This window comes from Leucopleurus acutus (assembly GCF_964270905.1).
Source record: "Leucopleurus acutus genome assembly, chromosome: 10".
Lineage (NCBI taxonomy): Eukaryota > Metazoa > Chordata > Mammalia > Artiodactyla > Delphinidae > Leucopleurus > Leucopleurus acutus.
In genome coordinates, this window is record NC_139153.1 from 97,498,690 (window position 1) to 97,516,238 (window position 17,549).

The window sequence follows — 17,549 nt, forward strand, 5'->3', positions numbered from 1 at the left end:
TCATGGGATAGGTAACGTGGCACCGTGTAAATGAAGCATTCACCAGTGAGTACCGTCAGTCTTTTATAGGTGAACATCGTTCGCATCGCACAATCGATTTAATGACACATGCTTAACACGTTGGTATTTATAGTTTTCCTAGGTTACCAGTAAATTTTTGGAAGAGGTTCTTTAATGAAAATCCCTTTTATTCTTGTTTTGCTTTTTTTACAGGGTGTTCATAAGAATGGAAGCACTGTTTCCTTGCCAGATTCCTTATTGCTATATCTTATGAACCTACATAATCTTGGGGAAGAGCCTGTGCTTAATGATGACAAGCCTGTCACCAGTGTAGCAACAACAGTCTAAGGGCAAAAACGAACAAAAATAAAGAAGCGTTTATACTCAACAAGGAAGTCATTTCAGTCAACAACTTGTGCTGCATTATTTTTCCAAGATGAACCGATACACAACCATGAGGCAGCTGGGGGACGGCACTTATGGGAGTGTGCTGATGGGCAAGAGTATCGAATCAGGGGAGCTGGTGGCCATCAAAAGGTACCATGGGCAACACTGCCAAGTTTGCCGATCTTTCTTTTCCTTTGCTTGCTTGAGACTGTATACAAGTACAGAGAGAACTCTGGTTTAGACCCCATGCTCGTTAGGCTAATATCGAACGCCATTCTGGAGAAAACACTGCCAAAAAGGAGTTCAGCTGATCCCCACATATGTTAATTTTCTGATTTGTCCAGCTACATGGACAAATCAAAAAATATAAGGCCTCTGCTTTTCATGCATGATACATTTGAACTGAAACTGAAGGTAATTTTGGAACTTAAAGCTGAGTACAGAGTAGAGCTTACTGTTTCTTTGAAACAATAGGTCTCAAAATCAGATGGTATTCATAGTCTCAAACTGAGTTCTGAGTGGCATATGGAATTTTCCGGACCTTACCAATTAAATAGAGTTAATTATCTTATTTCTTTAATCCACTGTATCTGTTATCTATCATAGTAAAAAAAAAATTACCCCAAAGCTTAATGATTTAAGACAAGAACAAACATTGATTAATTCAAAGTTTCTGTGAGTCAGGAATTTAGGAGTAGCTCAGCTGTGGTTCGGGCTACAGGTCCCTCGTGAGGTGGCAGTAAGAGGTGGGCCAAGGTCACAGTCATCTGCAGGCTGAACCAGGGCTGGAGCACCCATGCCCAAGGTGGTTCACTGTATCAGTCTGCTGGGGGTGCTACAACGAAGTACCACAGACTGGGTGATTTAAACAACGTATTTATTTCCTCACAGTTCTGGAGGCTAGAAGTCAGAGATCAAGGTGTCAGCTAACACGGTTGGTTCATGTAAGACCTCTCTCCTTGGCTTGTAGATGGCTGTCTTCTCCCCATGTCTTCACATGATCGTCTCTCTGTGCATGTCGTGTCCCCATCTCTTCTTATAAGGACATCAGTCATATCGGATTAGGACCTACCCTAAAGACCTCACTTAACCTGAATCACCTCTTTAAGGTCTACCTCCAAATACACTCCGAGGTACTGGGAGGTCAGGACTTCAACACAGGAATTTAGAGCAACATTTGGCTCATACTTGGCTTCTGTCGCAAAGTTTAAGCCACAGACTGGGTGGCTTAAACAGCAGAGATTTATTGAGACACTTTTGGAGGCTAGAAGTCTAAAATCAAGGTGTCAGCAACGTTGGTTTCTTCTGGGGGCCCGGAGGACAGGATCTATTGTAGGCCTTTCTCCTCGGCTTATTCATGGTGTTTTCTCTCTGTATCCCTCCCACATCAGCTTCCCTCAATGCCTATCTCTGTGTCCAAATTTCCTTTTTTTATAAGGACAAAAAGAGGCCTCAATTTCTCTCTATATGGGGCTCTACAGACAGTCACTTGAGTGTCCTCATGACATGGCAAATGGCTTCCCCAGAACAAGTCTTGGAAACTGATTACAACATCAACTAAATGATGATGATCTAAAATTTAAATGCTTTAACAAATGTTTATCAAATGTTAAAAACTTTACACTATCATGATCTAAAACTTTACATATATAAGAAAATACTTTTATAAAATATTGTTAAATAGCCATTATTATCAAATAAGTAAATGTACAATATACAATAACTGAAATGAAAAATAGGAATAAGAAGAAACTTCCCTGACTTGAAAGGTGAAATATTACAGGTACTTCTTGTAAAGTTGGTTTTAAGACCAGAGTGCCTGCTATATCCCCTACTGATCAAGATTGAACTGGAGACCCTAACTAAGGCAACAAGAGAAAAAAATAATAAATGAGGTGTAAGTATCAGACAAAATGAGATGAAATCATCCTTATTTGTGGGTTAAGCAATTACGTAAATTCACACAGATGAATACTTCATTACACATAAATAAAGTTATACGTAAAAATATCTTTAAAAGGACTGTAAAGATGTACATAAACTTCGTGAAAGCTGTGGCTTCCGAGGAGAGGGGGTAAGAAAATGAGAATGAGGGTTGGGTCTCGTGGTATCATTTAAGGTTATTACCGTTGGTTCGTTTTCTATAACAAAATGTTCATTATTGCTTCTGTGTGGCAAGATCATGTGTTTGTTTCAGTCTTCAGTTTCATAAAATGGGGAATTGGGCCTCACCTGCATAGAGCTGGGTAAGACCTTGAGAGAAGTGAGAGGTCAAATCCTTTAAGAAGTCAAATAGATTGAATGCTGAGAAGAAGTCATACGTGTATAATTTAGGAATGCTTTTGGTGTATGAAATTAAAAAAAACAACCAAAAGTAAATTAAATAGGGATTTATTTGTTTCACATTGTAAAATGTTTTGAGGTAGGCAGCCCAGGGCTCATACCTTGTCTCAATGCTGTTATCACAGACCTAGGTTCTTTAGTCTTCAAAAAATAGCTGCAGTAGGAGAGGGTGTGGAGAAAAGGGAACCCGCCTACATTGTTGGTGGGAATGTAAATTGGTGCAGCCACTATGGAGAACAGTATGGAGGTTCCTCAAAAAACTAAAAATAGAGTTACCATATGATCCAGCAATCCCACTCCTGGGCACATACCCAGAAAAACCTATAATTCAAAAAGATACATGCACCCCTGCATTCATAGCAGCACTATTTACAATAGCCAAGACATGGAAGCAACCTAAATGTCCATCGACAGATGAACAGATAAAGAAGATGTGGTATATATATGCAATGGAATACTACTCAGCCATAAAAAGGAATGAAATAATGCCATTTGCAGCAACATGGATGGACCTAGAGATTATCACACTAAGTGAAGTAAGTCAGAAAGAGAAAGACAAATATCATATGATATCGCTTACATGTGGAACCTAAAATATGACACCAATGAACTTATCTGTGAAACAGAAACAGACTCACAGACACAGAGAACAGACTTGTGGTTGCCAAGGGAGAGGGGGTCGGGAGAGGGATGAACTTGGAGTTTGAGATTAGCAGATAGATGAAAACTCATATATAGAATGGATAAACAAGGTCCTACTATACAGCACAAGGAACTATATTCAATATCCTGTAATAAACCATAATGGAAAAGAATATGGAAAAGAATATATATAGACATGTAACTGAGTCACTTGGCTGTGCAGCAGAAATTAACACAACATTGTAAATCAACCATACTTGAATAAAAAAATTTAAAAACATAGCTGTAGCAGTCTAGGCCTTGAGTGTGAGTTCCGAGTAAGAAGAAATAAGGAAGAGCTGAAACAGTTACTGTTACTGTCAGTCAGTTGCTGTACTTTCTTCTCATTAGGAAAGCGAAAGCTTTCCCCCACCCCTCTCCAGAAGACTTCTGGTTTCTCCTCAGTGGCCAGGAGTGTGTCACGTGGCACACGTAGCAATAAGAGAAGCTGGGAAACTGAGTACTTCAGTGGCCATTTTGTATCCCTGGGTTAAAGGTGATCTATGTTAATAAAGAAGAGAAGAAAAGTGGCTCTTGGATAGATAAGTCATAGTGTCTGCCACATTCAGTATCTACTATGCGCCAGTGTTCCTACCCTAATTAAAGACAGAGTAAAAATGAATGAGAAGAGGATGAGTCATTTGGAAGGCTTGCAAAAAGTTTAAAAATTCATTCAACACGTAATTGTTAAGCTACGATTACACTTGGTGCTCGGGACAAATGGGGATGGGATAGATGAGTTATAAATAGACCAACAAATTAGAAAAGTGACGACACAAAATATGATAAGTCCTATGATGGGAGGATACCGGGGCCTATGGGAGCACAGAGGAGCAGTGCTGCAGAGGTATCTTGGAAGGCTTCCCCCATAAAATGAGATCTCGAGAATGACAAAAATTCTCAAGAGGAGGGGAAGAATATTCCAAGCTGTAAGAATAATACGTATGAAGGCCTAGAAGCAAGAGAGGTTTTCCCTTGGGAAATTTAATTTAGGTCACTGGTAAGAAACCTTGTGGTATCTGTTGCCATCTCCAAAAAAAATCTGTAACAGAATTCATTCTAGGGGGTGTCGGTAAGATCCCCGCACCTCATTAAATTAACAAATATTCCTAAGCTCTCTGCCCTTTAAGGACCTGAGAGGCTATTCCATTCCTGAGGGTCTCCTGTTTGTGGGACAGCTCCTCAGGACCCCAGCTGTGGTCTCGAAATCCATCCATCCATTTAGTAAACACTGATTGAGCACTTACTATGTGCCAGAAACTGAGCAGAAATGTGGAGGTGTCCTCAAGGAGCTTGCGTGTGAGGAGAGGGGAGAAGGACTAAACATAAAAGTAAACTATATGGTATGCAAGAAGGTGGGTAAAGTGCTACGGGAGAAAAAGCAGAGCAGGAACGGTGACCTCACAGCCATGAAAATCAGCTCCGGGCATTAAAGGAACAAGGATCGACGTGAGGTGGTCTCTCATTTCCACTAACCAGCCCAGCTCTTTCTAGCTGTTTCTGTCTGGCTGAATCTTTTATTCAGCCTTCACATGCTGGCACCTTCTGTCTTTCAGGTCTCATCTGAAATACTGCCTCATCAAAAAGGCCTGGGGCCTGGCCAATTCACCTCATGATCCTGAAAGCTCATTTGTATGTCTGTTTTGTGTTAACTAAAGTCTATTTCCTGTGAGATGGGAAGCATCAGGGTAACCATCTCTGATTTCATCACCCTGGCATGTTGGTGTTGGATGAATCAATAAATGAAAGAGAAGATGGCAGGGAATCTAAAAGGAATTCTAACAAATTGGTTTAATTTTTTATAATTAATTCCTTTAGAAATCAGGATAATTGTTTTGCAAGGAAACTTCTGTATTTGCTGCATATAGATACGTGTGCTACCTTAGGGTAGTACTGATAACTAGTAACTGCTGAAAAGAAAGTAGCATATTAGTATATGTGGATGCAGCTAGTACAGATTTTTAAGAAGAATAAAAGTTTCAATTTGTACTAAATTTTGAAAAGGAACTTGGATATATTAACTAGCCTCTAAAACACTGGATTAAATATTCTATAATTACTTTTTAAGAATCAGAGATTATATGTATAGTTTTGCATGGATTTGATCAATTTACTAAAATACTTTTATACTATATTTGAATTGACTTCTATTTTATTTCAAATTAAGCACTGTGCTAGATTTACTTTTATCATTTTAGCAAGACATTTATAAATCTATAGTACTGAAACGTATCTTTTGGTAAGTTGGTAAGCCCTCAATTTCTTCAAGCTCCTTCATAAATTTCTAGCGCCTGAATGAGTATAACTGAAATTCTGATTCACTAAGGATATTTTAGAGATAATAGTAGTGATGCCCTTCATACCTTATTGTAGCTGACCACAGATACCAGTAAAAATAAGGACATCTACAATAGCATTTACTGAGTGCTGAACTAAGCAGTTTACAATAGGATTTTCTTATGCAGTAGTTCCTACTTTATAGCTAAGCAGTTTGCAGCACACAGAAGTCATTAGGCAATTTGCCCAAGAAGTGACACAGTCATGAATCTGCACCAAACGGCCTTGAGATACACAGAAGGGAGATGATCTCCTTTTAAGGAGGAAGGAAAAGAGATATCACAGCTTTTTGCCCAAAGTGAACTAATTATAGAGTAAGAAAGCCAATGGTGTAAATTGTGTCTTCAAATCCCTGGTCCCCACACACTAAACTTTTCTTTTTTTATTGCAGAATGAAGAGGAAGTTCTATTCTTGGGATGAATGTATGAACTTGAGGGAAGTTAAGGTAAAATCCCGGAGGTGAAAAGAGCCCCAGAAGGCCTGAGCTCTACCGCCCACGTGTCTCATTTCTGAGGATGGCGGCTAAGAAGACGGTTCTGTTCTCTGAGGGAAGCAGACCAAAGATAATTACATTTCTTATGTTTCTATGTTCCTAATTTCTCATTTGTCATCAGAATGTCAGTAGAGAACAGAAAGCAACTACCCTCATATTTAAAAGTATACTCTCACTTTTAAAAGAGCATTTTAATCCATATTATCAAAGGAAAGATAATTTTTTTAATTACCACATACCATTTCTTTATATTTTATGTTGTATAACTTGGATAAATTTTTGGAGACTTTTGCATGGCTTTCCACATAGTTAAGTCAGAAAAAGTTAAACCTATTTAATGACCAAGAAAAAAAAAACGTGACAAATGTTTTGTAGCTATTGTTGACCTGGTTTATTTTTGCACTTATATTCATTACTTAGACAATTACTGATTACTTTATATTTTTTTAATTTTTTAAAAAAATTATTTATTTATTTTTGGCTGTATTGGGTCTTCGTTGCTGCGGGCGGGCTTTCCCTAGTTGCGGTGAGTGGGGGCTACGTTTCGTTGCGGTGCGAGGGCTTCTCTCATTGCGGTGGCTTCTCTTGTTGCAGAGCACGGGCTCTAGGCACGTGGGCTTCAGTAGTTGTGGCTCACGGGCTTAGCTGCTCTGCTAAGATCCCTGGTCCGGGATCTTCCCGGACCAGGGCTTGAACCCATGTCCCCTGCATTGGCAGGTAGGTTCTTAACCACTGCGCCACCAGGGAAGCCCACTGCTTACTTAAATAGATGTTCTAGATGTTTTTAGACATGGAAATTTTTATAGATATTAAAAATTCATTAATGAATTTAGAAGAAATGGAAAACTACTTAAGGTACTTATCATCCTAGCATTGATGAGATTGTGCCAACTTCTATAACTTTGCTTTAAGAATTTTTATTTTTATTTTTTTTGCTTTTAGAATTTTAATGCTCATTTGTTCTATTGCAGTCTCTGAAGAAACTTAATCATGCCAATGTGATTAAACTGAAAGAAGTTATCAGGGAAAATGACCATCTTTATTTTATATTTGAATATATGAAAGAAAACCTCTATCAATTAATGAAAGACAGGTATGTCTTTATGAAAACTTTTTCCTTATTGTCTCCTCCATGAGTCCCTTGGATCCCTTCATTATGTCACACTTGGCAATGTACAGATCTATCAGTCCATGAGGTAGCTTTAAATTAGTTATCTTTATCAAAGGATAATATCTAACGTTGAAGAACCATCATTTTTCCGTGGTAATAACTTAAAAGTCAAGGTAAATATTTCATATAAACACACTATCTATCTATACTTTTTGAAACAAAAATCTATCTATAGTTTAATACTCAATAATAAAGCTGGCCTTGGGCAAAATCGAGAAAATTTTCTTTCTTACTCTCCCAAGCATCTTGCAAAAGGTTGATGAAGGAATGGAGGAAAGAATGAAGTCGCTTTTAAGAAAGGATCTAATACACTTGTTTATTAGAATGCTTAAGTGAATCATAAAAATGTGTTACCAGTCCCAAGGAAATTCTCATTTTAATTTTTAAACAAACAAACAGAATCTCTAAAGAAGGAGAGTTTCAGTCACCTGCCATGAGCTTGGAGAGGATAACATTTTGGTGGTAGCTGCTGGTCACATCTGGGAGTTTAATGTCCATTTTGTCTGTTTTTAAAGCCAGAGTTGTTCAGCAAAAGAGCCTAAAATATGAAATGAATTTCCCAGTAGAATGATGTTGATTTCTCTCTCTATATTTCTTACACACACACACTCTCTCTCTCTCTCTCAAGGTCTAAGGATGGTCAGTGAATTTTTCTTTAATCGTATCATTCCTTCTTTCAAAAAATACTGTATTGAATGCCTGTTATGTTTCAGGCTGATATCATTATGACATTAATAGCAGTTAAAATAAAAGTAAAGGATATTCTACCTCTCAAATCAGTGTTTATTCTTCTAGAGTTCTTTCTAGCTCCTGTATACAGATATGCATATTTTCTATGTAGTTGTAATTTTAGTGGTGATACATTTTTCTGTTTGATTTATTCACTTATAGGCACTTTTTAAAATTAATTAATGTATTTATTTATTTATTTTTTGGCTGTGTTGGGTCTTCGTTTCTGTGCCAGGGCTTTCTCTAGCTGTGGCAAGTGGGGGCCACCCTTCATTGCGATGCGTGGGCCTCTCACTATCGCGGCCTCTCTTGTTGCGGAGCACAGGCTCCAGACGCGCAGGCTCAGTAGCTGTGGCTCACGGGCCTAGTTGCTCCATGGCATGTGGGATCTTCCCAGACCAGGGCTCGAACCCGCGTCCCCTGCATTAGCAGGCAGATTCTCAACCACTGCGCCACCAAGGAAGCCCTATAGGCATTTTTTAATGCTGATACATAACCTTCATAGTTACCATAGCTAGTGTGTTCTGTTAAATGACTATACCAAGCTTCACTTACCTCTTTGAACTATTTAAAATAAATAACTATCAATGGGAGAATAGGTTGGTAATTACAGTGTATAATACTGATGTCATTATTTTGTAGCCATTAAAAGTGATAATTATGAAGATTATAAGAGTGCTTATAAGTGAATAAAAAACAGAAACCTAAGTTGTATTTATGTAACATTGACACCTAATATAAAAGTTATACACACAGATGGACTAGGGCTGGATTAGAATGCTGAAAAATCAAAATAGTTTCCTTATCAGGTGGTGGGGATTATGGGTAATCTTCTGGGCTTCTAATAATAATTTATGCTCTTCAAAATATATGAAATGATAAACATATCCATGGTATACTGAGATATAATTTTGAAGAAAAAATTAAGTACATGTAAATACATGAAATATTATACTTTCATATGATTTTAAATATATATATAAGTGGAAGTGGTGAATGCAATTGCAAATGAACATTAAAAAGACTCAACTTTGGAATTTCATGATTCAATTCTGGATTTCTAAATTAAAAGGAAATTAAAGTGATATTGTTTAGAATACTATTCAATGTCAAAAGTATAAATTAAACCATTAACAACTGTACATGGCAAAGGGCTATTTGAGGTTAGTGGTATTTTTACACTTTGTTTTTGGTAGCTTAACTTCCTGAAATATTGTTTTTGAGGATTAATTTACAAGCCTTTTTTATTCAAGTAAACTTCTTTTCCATGTCAACTGAAGACCAATATACAAAACCTCCGCTCTGATACTATAACTGAACCTTTACTGTACAGCATTCTTTTTACAAATTGAATTACATCACTGTTTATTTGTTCATTTCTTCACAGAAACAAGTTGTTCCCTGAGTCGGTCATCAGAAATATTATGTATCAAATATTGCAAGGGCTGGCATTTATCCATAAACATGGTAGGTTTCATTGCCCTGCCCCTTTAGATTACTGTCACGGTCATGCATAGGAATTGTATATAAACTGTTAAATAATATTATATTGGATAACTACAAGTTTGGAGTATGTGCCTACTAACTGACAGTTTTATTTTAAAAATTTAGAATTTCTATAATTCTATAGAAAATAGAATTTCTATAATCTGTAACTATCTTCCTTTATAGCAGAATTTTTTTACAGTTTGATCATCAGCCTTTAGTCTCAGTTAACCCCATCCTGCTACCTCATTCCACCTAATTTTACCATGGAAATGAAAAATAAAAAAAAGGTCCCTCTTTTGGAAAAGATTGGAATGCTTTGATCTATCATGATCAATTATTAACACTTAAACAGTTTAAAGCACCTGTGCTATGGTATTTTCTAGTCTTCCTTAGTATTTACATTTAGTTGTTTCTATATTTGGAGAAATTATTTTTATGCATTTCTTATTTATGTAATCTTAATTTATAGTTTTTTGCGTATCTATCAAACCAAAATAAAGTTAATATTATTACGAAAAATTTTAGTGATTTAATGATCAGTAATTTTTAAGGATTCTAGTTTAGCATCACTCGATGTTTAGATATTAAATTAGGCTAGTTTATATCATACCATTGCTGCACTGTGAGCACAGGCATTCAAAAATCACCATTATTAGCCGCCTTTCATGTCTCATCCTATATTTTATATTTTCTTTTCTCCTTTCTCTTTTAACTGCTACAGGAAATAATTTATTTTCTAGAAATGCTATGCAGAATTCCATATAAACATTGTAAGAACATTCCTGAATCCCCAGGGTTTTTTTGTCTTATGGAAACTATTAAGGTTTTAAAAGCCTAAAACCCATGAAAATATATTACAATCCATTGATAAAACTCAGTCATTTATTAATCACATGGAATGTAAAGGATATATGCTATTTTAATTGTTCATATTGGATTCCTGGTCTTCAACTCATTTTTAAACTCTGGTCAGCATGGTTAACTCTCGATATTTGCCTGCGTTAATTTATGCTAATGGAAGCAAGTGTGATGTGGAAAACCAAAAGCCTCAGGAATTCTCTGATTTTTGGAAAGAGTTTTGTGTTTTGCTGTTATTTTTTAGGCTAGTAATAAAATTGGCTTAGATTCCTTGGATATTTATCAACTATCAGCAACTTCAGAGCATAAGGGACTGAAGGAGGAAACCAGCTTGGAATTTAAAAATTGTTGATGAAAGTAAATAACATATGAGTAATCTAGAGTCGGCTTTATAGGTGCCTACATAGTGATCTGGGAAACCAGACTCCAAGAACAATAGACATTTTTACAAAAGCTAAATTATTCTTGCCATAGTTCGTAAACATCTCAGATGTAATCCTTTGAGAAAATAGATATTTTAAAAACAGTAGCTGTCAAAAGAAATGGACTAATATTTTAGTTAAAGTTAGGACCAAGTTACCAATATATTTATATTAGTGAGGATGGGGAAAACCTCAACTGTGGTTTAATTAAGATTTTATGGATTAATGTCACTTCACCATCACACGTGCTCCCATTCCTGTCTTCGTATTATGAAATTACGATGTGTTTCTCTTGGAAGTTAGCGAAATGGATGGATCTCAGTAGCTATTTTGAGTAAGGAGTACCAGGTAAGCAGAGTACAAAACTGTTGTAGATGTCATGGAGAGCCCACGCTGGCTTTGAAGGGGTTAAAAAAGTTCAGGTTTAGAAAAGTCTTCCTAGCTCAAATCTGCATGAAAGCCCTCTGGTGATGATGATGATCACCTACAATTGATGACCAGGCCCGTTCTTAATTCTCCACCCTGCAAAGTCATTAGGATACAAGTCATCTGCGTACAACCGGTGTGCTTTACCTATTCCTTAGACATTTGCCAGGAGGGCTTTCTGCCCTCATTTTCATTGGGCTGCCATGCAGCTTTGGTAACTAACCATTTATTTTATACATTAAATTGGTAAATAAGCATTATAATTATTGGGGTTGTTTCAACAACGCAGCTACCAGGGGAGAACTGAGCTGTTAAATAATTTTAAAGGAAGGAGTTGATTCAAATGTGTGGCGTTCCATTTGTGTTTAACGGACTTCTCAAAGTGATTATACTCAAGGAATCGCAGGTTAAACTACAATGTGGTAGAGCAGTGATAAGACCAGCTTCACTGACTGAAGCCTGATATGCAGCGCTCCTTCAGCTTTCACTAGACTGCTTCTCTCCAAGCTTCAACCTCCTCATCTGCTACCCACTGGTGATCATAATACCTCCTTAAGGGTGTTGTTCAAATTAGCGGAGATAATCGTAATGTGGCAGTATCTAACCCAGTGCCTGAACTCACAGGATCCACAAATAGAAATACATGTGGATATTTATTTTTAATGGCCATATATACTGTATGAACTTCCTCGCCAAATTATTTTGAAAGCAGGGTCCCCACCTCCCATCACTGTGTAGACAATAAATATGGTTTATTTTTTTCCTAAGCTCACCTTCCTAATTAGAACAGAGAGGCTCAGCTATCTTGTTAGTAAGTCAAATATGTCTAGATACGATGACTTATTATTGTTTTTCCTCTCTACATTACCAAGGCTTTTTTCATAGGGATATGAAACCAGAAAACTTGCTTTGTATGGGCCCAGAACTTGTGAAAATTGCCGACTTTGGACTGGCAAGAGAATTAAGGTCACAGCCACCGTATACTGATTATGTATCCACCAGATGGTGAGTAGTTTTTAGCAACGGTCCAGAGGCATATGTCTCTGTTGACGCTTTCCTACAGTAGATCGTTACACATCTTTCTGGAGGTTCCATATCAAGTATTTAAAGCAAAATGTAGAACTGAATTTTTTTTTGTATTCTTTGGAGAGAGAGAAGGATTGCCTCATGACTCTTGTGATAAATGAAAAGGGAAGGAAAAAGGATTTCACGCATCCATTCATTCATTCAACAAACATTTATTGAACCCGTTATGTGCTGGATACTATTTTAGGCACTGGGAACACAGACGTGAACTAAACAGAAAAGAATCTCTGCCTCATGCTGCTTACACGGCAGCCAATACATAAACAAATAAAGAATGTCCTGAGTTACCAACAGAGAGACATACACACGTTCATCACGAGCACGTAACAGTCCCATCTTGCACACCACCCAAATGTCCATCACCAGAGGCATAGATATTCACCCAGTGGACTACTTCACAGCAAAGAGAATGAAAGGCCTACAACTACGTAAACAATATGATGAATCTCACAGACACAATGTTGTGAGCAAGAGGCCAAACAGAAAAAGAGCACATATTATGTGCTTCCATTTATATAAAGTACAAAAATAGAACGAACCTGTTAAAAGTCAGGATAGCGGTTACGTGGTCGGGGTAGGGGCAGTAGTGACTGGAAGAGCGCAGAGGAGGGGCCCTCTGCGGAGCTGGTAACACGCAGTTCCTTGGTCTGGGTGCGGCCCGTGGGTATGTTCTAACTGTGAAAATTCAGCAAGCTGTACTCTTAGGACATGTGCATTTTTCTGTACGTATATTGTATTCCAATAAAAACAATTAAGAATATTTGAGTATCAGATAGTGATACATGTACATCTCTACATATTATTATACGGAAAAATAAAGTCTGGAAAGGGACAGGGGATTGGAAGAGACAGGGGAGGGAAGGGGTATGTTGCTGTTTTCAACAGGCGGTCTCACTGATGCCGGGCTGGGGAGATGCTGGGAGGCAAGAGGCTTTCAGGCAGAGAAAATGCTGAGCGCAAAGGCCTACGGACAGGAGTGCCACCGTGGACTCTGCAAAGAGCAGAGTGAATAAGGAGGGTGGGAGTGGGAAATGAGGTCAGAGCGTTTGTGGGGTGGCCGGATGTAAGGACTGGGGTGTCATGCTCATCGGAGAGAACCAGGGGGCCCCTGGAGGGCTCTGAGCTGCCGTCCTGAAAAGGGTCTAGAGGAGCAGAGGCAGAAGCAGGGAGACCAAGGAGGAGGCTGTTACACTATCTTGGGCAGAAAATGACAGTGATTTGGATCTGGTGGCCATGGAGGTGGTGACAGGTGTAAGATGCTGGGTGTGTTTTAAAACAGAGCAGATGTGATTTCCTGCTGAAGCAGATGTGGGGAATAAGATGAAGGAGTCAGAGACTTCAGGGTCTTTTCCATGAGCAGCCAGAGGGCTGGAGTCAGCCCTGACGGAGACGGGGCTGCTGTGGAGCTCGTGGGGGGAGGCGCAGTTGTGTTTCGGGTTGAGGGGTGCCTCTGAGACAACCACGGGGAGATGTCACGGTAGGCGGTGGGACCTGTAACCTGGGGTTCAGGGAGCAGGGCTGGGCTGGAGACGTAAACTTGGGACACCTCAGTGTTAAAAATTACAGGGTTGGTGAGGTCACTAAGGGACTGAGTGTGGTTAGAGAAGAAAAGAAGTCTGAGGACAGAGCCTGGAAAGAGTGACAATATGTCCCGGTTTGCGGCGGACAGTCTCGGTTATCAACAGTTTCGTTAAAACAAGCTGGGACACGTCTGATCGACCTCCGCTGTATGCTTCCTGATTCCTCCCTGGTCCGATCTGGTGTCGCGAGAGACCCATAAACCAAGTTCACACTTCAACACATGGCTAATTAACAATGTCACTTTTAAATGAGTGCCTTCCAACTGGCTTCGAAGAGAAAAATCAGTTACCTGATTTCTAATAATCATTTGATTTTTTTCATCACAATTCAGAGAATCAAAGTGAAGCTTTTGGAAGCTCATTCCTTGAAAAGTGAAATGTCTGACATTGCTATGAATGCTATTTAACTTCAGTTAAAACCTTTGAAAATAAACTTATTTTTGCCGTGGTAATACAACAAGTTTTAGTGAAGCCTAGCATCACAAAAACAGTATTCTTGCTAAAGTAAGAAACCCAGAAAGCAGACATTTATTTGGATTGGTTAAGATGCATATCTATTTTGTAACTGCATCCAAATAAGCTGCTAAATTTGCATTCTACCGATCAAAATAAGCTGCAGTTGTCAGAATTTACACATTACACATACACGCAGAGGGTAGCTGCACCGCAGGATTTCTGTGACGCTCCTGATGCTGACTACAAGAACGGCGGCAGCATGGCCGTGTGTGCGTTCTCTCTCTGCCGTCTGTCATTCGAAGTTTAGAATTGTTTGAGCCTTTGAAAAACTACTTTGTAAGTCAATTTAAATGATTTACAGTGGTATCTAGCTTTTCTTGTAAATAATCCCTTCATATTTTGGTTGCATTTTGTTTCAAATCACTTGGAAATCTCCATTCAGAATTTTTGATAAATGGATGCCAAAACCCCAAAGCTTCTGAAGTTTATGGGAAACTGCAATTATTGAAAATGAAGTTTGCAAACAGGAAGATAATGATATTTATCCCTACAAAAGCAAAGGAGGAACTGAACAAATTAAGTAAGAGCTCAAAGTGTACTAGTTTTATCTTTTTTGTTTGTTTTTTGGTTTTTTTTTTTTTTTTGCGGTACGCGGGCCTCTCACTGCTGTGGCCTCTCCCGCTGCGGAGCACAGGCTCCGGACGCGCAGGCTCAGCGGCCATGGCCCACGGGCCCAGCCGCTCCGCGGCATGTGGGATCCTCCCGGACCGGGGCAGGAGCCCGTGTCCCCTGCATCGGCAGGCGGACTCTCAACCACTGCGCCACCAGGGAAGCCCTAGTTTTATCTTTTTTAAATGTATAATTAGAATTGGAAAATCTCCTCTTGCAGGGAAGAATCTTTTTAAGGAGCTTCTATTTTCAACTGGGTAAATTTAGATTCTATACTGAAATGGAATGAAATTGAGAATACTTGTTTTCAGTATCTAAATTTGGCAAAACATTCAAAACAATTTCGTCTCCTAAAAATATCAAAACATAATAAAAAGTGTTGGCAAGGATGTGGAGGAACTAGAACCCTCCTTTGCTGGTGGGAGTGGAAAATGGTACAAAACAGCCTGGCAGCTCCTCAGTGGTTAAACATATAGTTACCATGTGATCCAGCAAAATCCCACACCTAGGTATATACCCAAGAGAAATGAAAACATACGTCCACACAAAAACTTGTATACGAATGTTCACAGCAACATTACTCATAATAACCAAAAAGTGGGAAAACCCCAAATGTCCATCAGCTGATGAATGGATAAACAAAATGTGGTCTAGCCATACTGTGGAATATTATTCAGCAATAAACAGAAAGAAGTACTGATATATGCTACAACATGGATAAACCTTGGAAACATGTTCAGTGAAAGAAGCCAGTCACAAAGGACCAGACAGTGTATGGTTCCATTGATGTGAAGTGACAGAACAGGTAAATCCACAGATAGACAGTAGATTAGAGAAATGGGAGCGCAGGGCTATTGGAGAGGTGTGGGGGTTCTTTTGGGGGTGATGAAAATGTTCTAAAGTTGATTGTGATGACGGATGCACAACTCTTGTGAATATACTTAAAGCCACTGAACTGTATGCTTTTAAATGGATGTACTGTATGTTATGTGAATTATATCTCAAAGCTGTCAAAGAAAGCTACTCTGAGTGGAAGCCAAAGGACAACACTGCAAAGCATTTAGGCTGAAACGTTTATGCATTTCAACATGGAAAAAAAATTGAGACTATCCTCCACCAGCTACCTTTGCCTTATAAATAGAGTATTTTTCTAATTAGAAATATCATCAATTAAGGAAATTGAGTCAATTGAGGAATCAGCACTTTCAAACAGATAAGCCAAAAGAAGGATGGATAAACAAGCACAGGGAACTATATGCGATATCCTGTGATAAACCATAATGGAAAAGTCTACAAAAAAGAATGTATATATATGCATAACTGAATCGCTTTGCTGTACGGCAGAAATTAACACAACATTGTAAATCAACTATACTTCAGTAAAATAATTTTTTTAAAAAAAGATGGGAGAAAGCCCACTACTCAGGGATAATCTTTGTCAATCTTTTGTTTTCGATCCTTCATGTGAATATATCAGGATTTAATGCGTTGTAAAATTATACGACTGCTCCCATTCAGAACGTATCTGCTTCCATTCAGAGCTTCTCCGCCTTTTCTTAATGTATTATATAGCATTTCCACAGTTATTTGTTGGAGTCCCTGTCTTAGGCCACTTGGACATTTCGTTTATAGTTGTCTTGAGCTCCACTACTTGCTTGTGGTCAGGAAAAATGTGTGCTAGTCAATATAAACCCAACACATTGTGCAGAGAGATGCCTGATACACAGAAGGCAGTTAATACCTGGTTCTCGATTGAAATGCCTGACCAAACAACATCCTACTGCCATTCCACCTCTGAAACTACAAGCACAATGGCCTGTTTTGTTTTGTGTTCTATTTTCATAGGTATCGTGCTCCTGAAGTTTTATTAAGATCTTCAGTTTATAGCTCTCCCATTGACATGTGGGCTGTTGGGAGTATAATGGCTGAACTATACACGTTAAGACCACTTTTCCCAGGGACAAGTGAGGTCGATGAAATCTTTAAGATTTGCCAAGTTTTAGGGACTCCCAAAAAAGTAAGTACTTTTGTCCTTAAGTTGTTGTAACTTTTGATTATTTGTAACTTGGGGGCAGCTAGCTGATATTTTCATTTTCAAAAAGGCTGACGCTTTAAGGGTTTATTTTCTTATCATCAGTCTTTTTTTGTATTGGGATGGGATGAGGGCTGCAAGAAGCCAGAATCCCACCAGACTGTAGAAAAAAGGGGCTTACCTTTCTTTAAGAACTTAAGGGAAATTTCTCTATATTTAGAATTCTATGTATTTAACTTTGGTCTGATGACCAGCCGATGACTACATGCTTAGCCTCTTTCCTACTTGTTCTGTGAATGTCCATTGGGATCAACGCATTAATGCCAGGTGTCCTGGATTTTCTTCTCTTAACCTTTTCTTGTTTACATTTATATACCTCTGCCATGGATA

At 38.5% G+C, this 17,549-nt stretch overlaps 1 protein-coding gene across 4 annotated transcripts in view; it reads left to right on the plus strand.

Moving 5' to 3' along the window:
* The first annotated feature begins 291 nt into the window (after positions 1-291).
* The window catches only part of MAK (male germ cell associated kinase), a 41,383-nt gene continuing 24,125 nt past the window's right edge, over positions 292-17,549 (plus strand). For 3 of the 4 annotated variants that reach the window (XM_082847896.1, XM_082847897.1, XM_082847898.1), the window contains exons 1-6: positions 292-537; positions 6,140-6,194; positions 7,214-7,335; positions 9,530-9,609; positions 12,209-12,341; positions 16,973-17,144. In XM_082847896.1, the coding sequence (XP_082704022.1) occupies positions 437-537; positions 6,140-6,194; positions 7,214-7,335; positions 9,530-9,609; positions 12,209-12,341; positions 16,973-17,144 (663 nt within the window). In that variant the 5' untranslated portion in view covers positions 292-436. The remainder of the gene's footprint in view (positions 538-6,139; positions 6,195-7,213; positions 7,336-9,529; positions 9,610-12,208; positions 12,342-16,972; positions 17,145-17,549) is intronic. The other variant, XM_082847899.1, reaches the window with a different exon arrangement.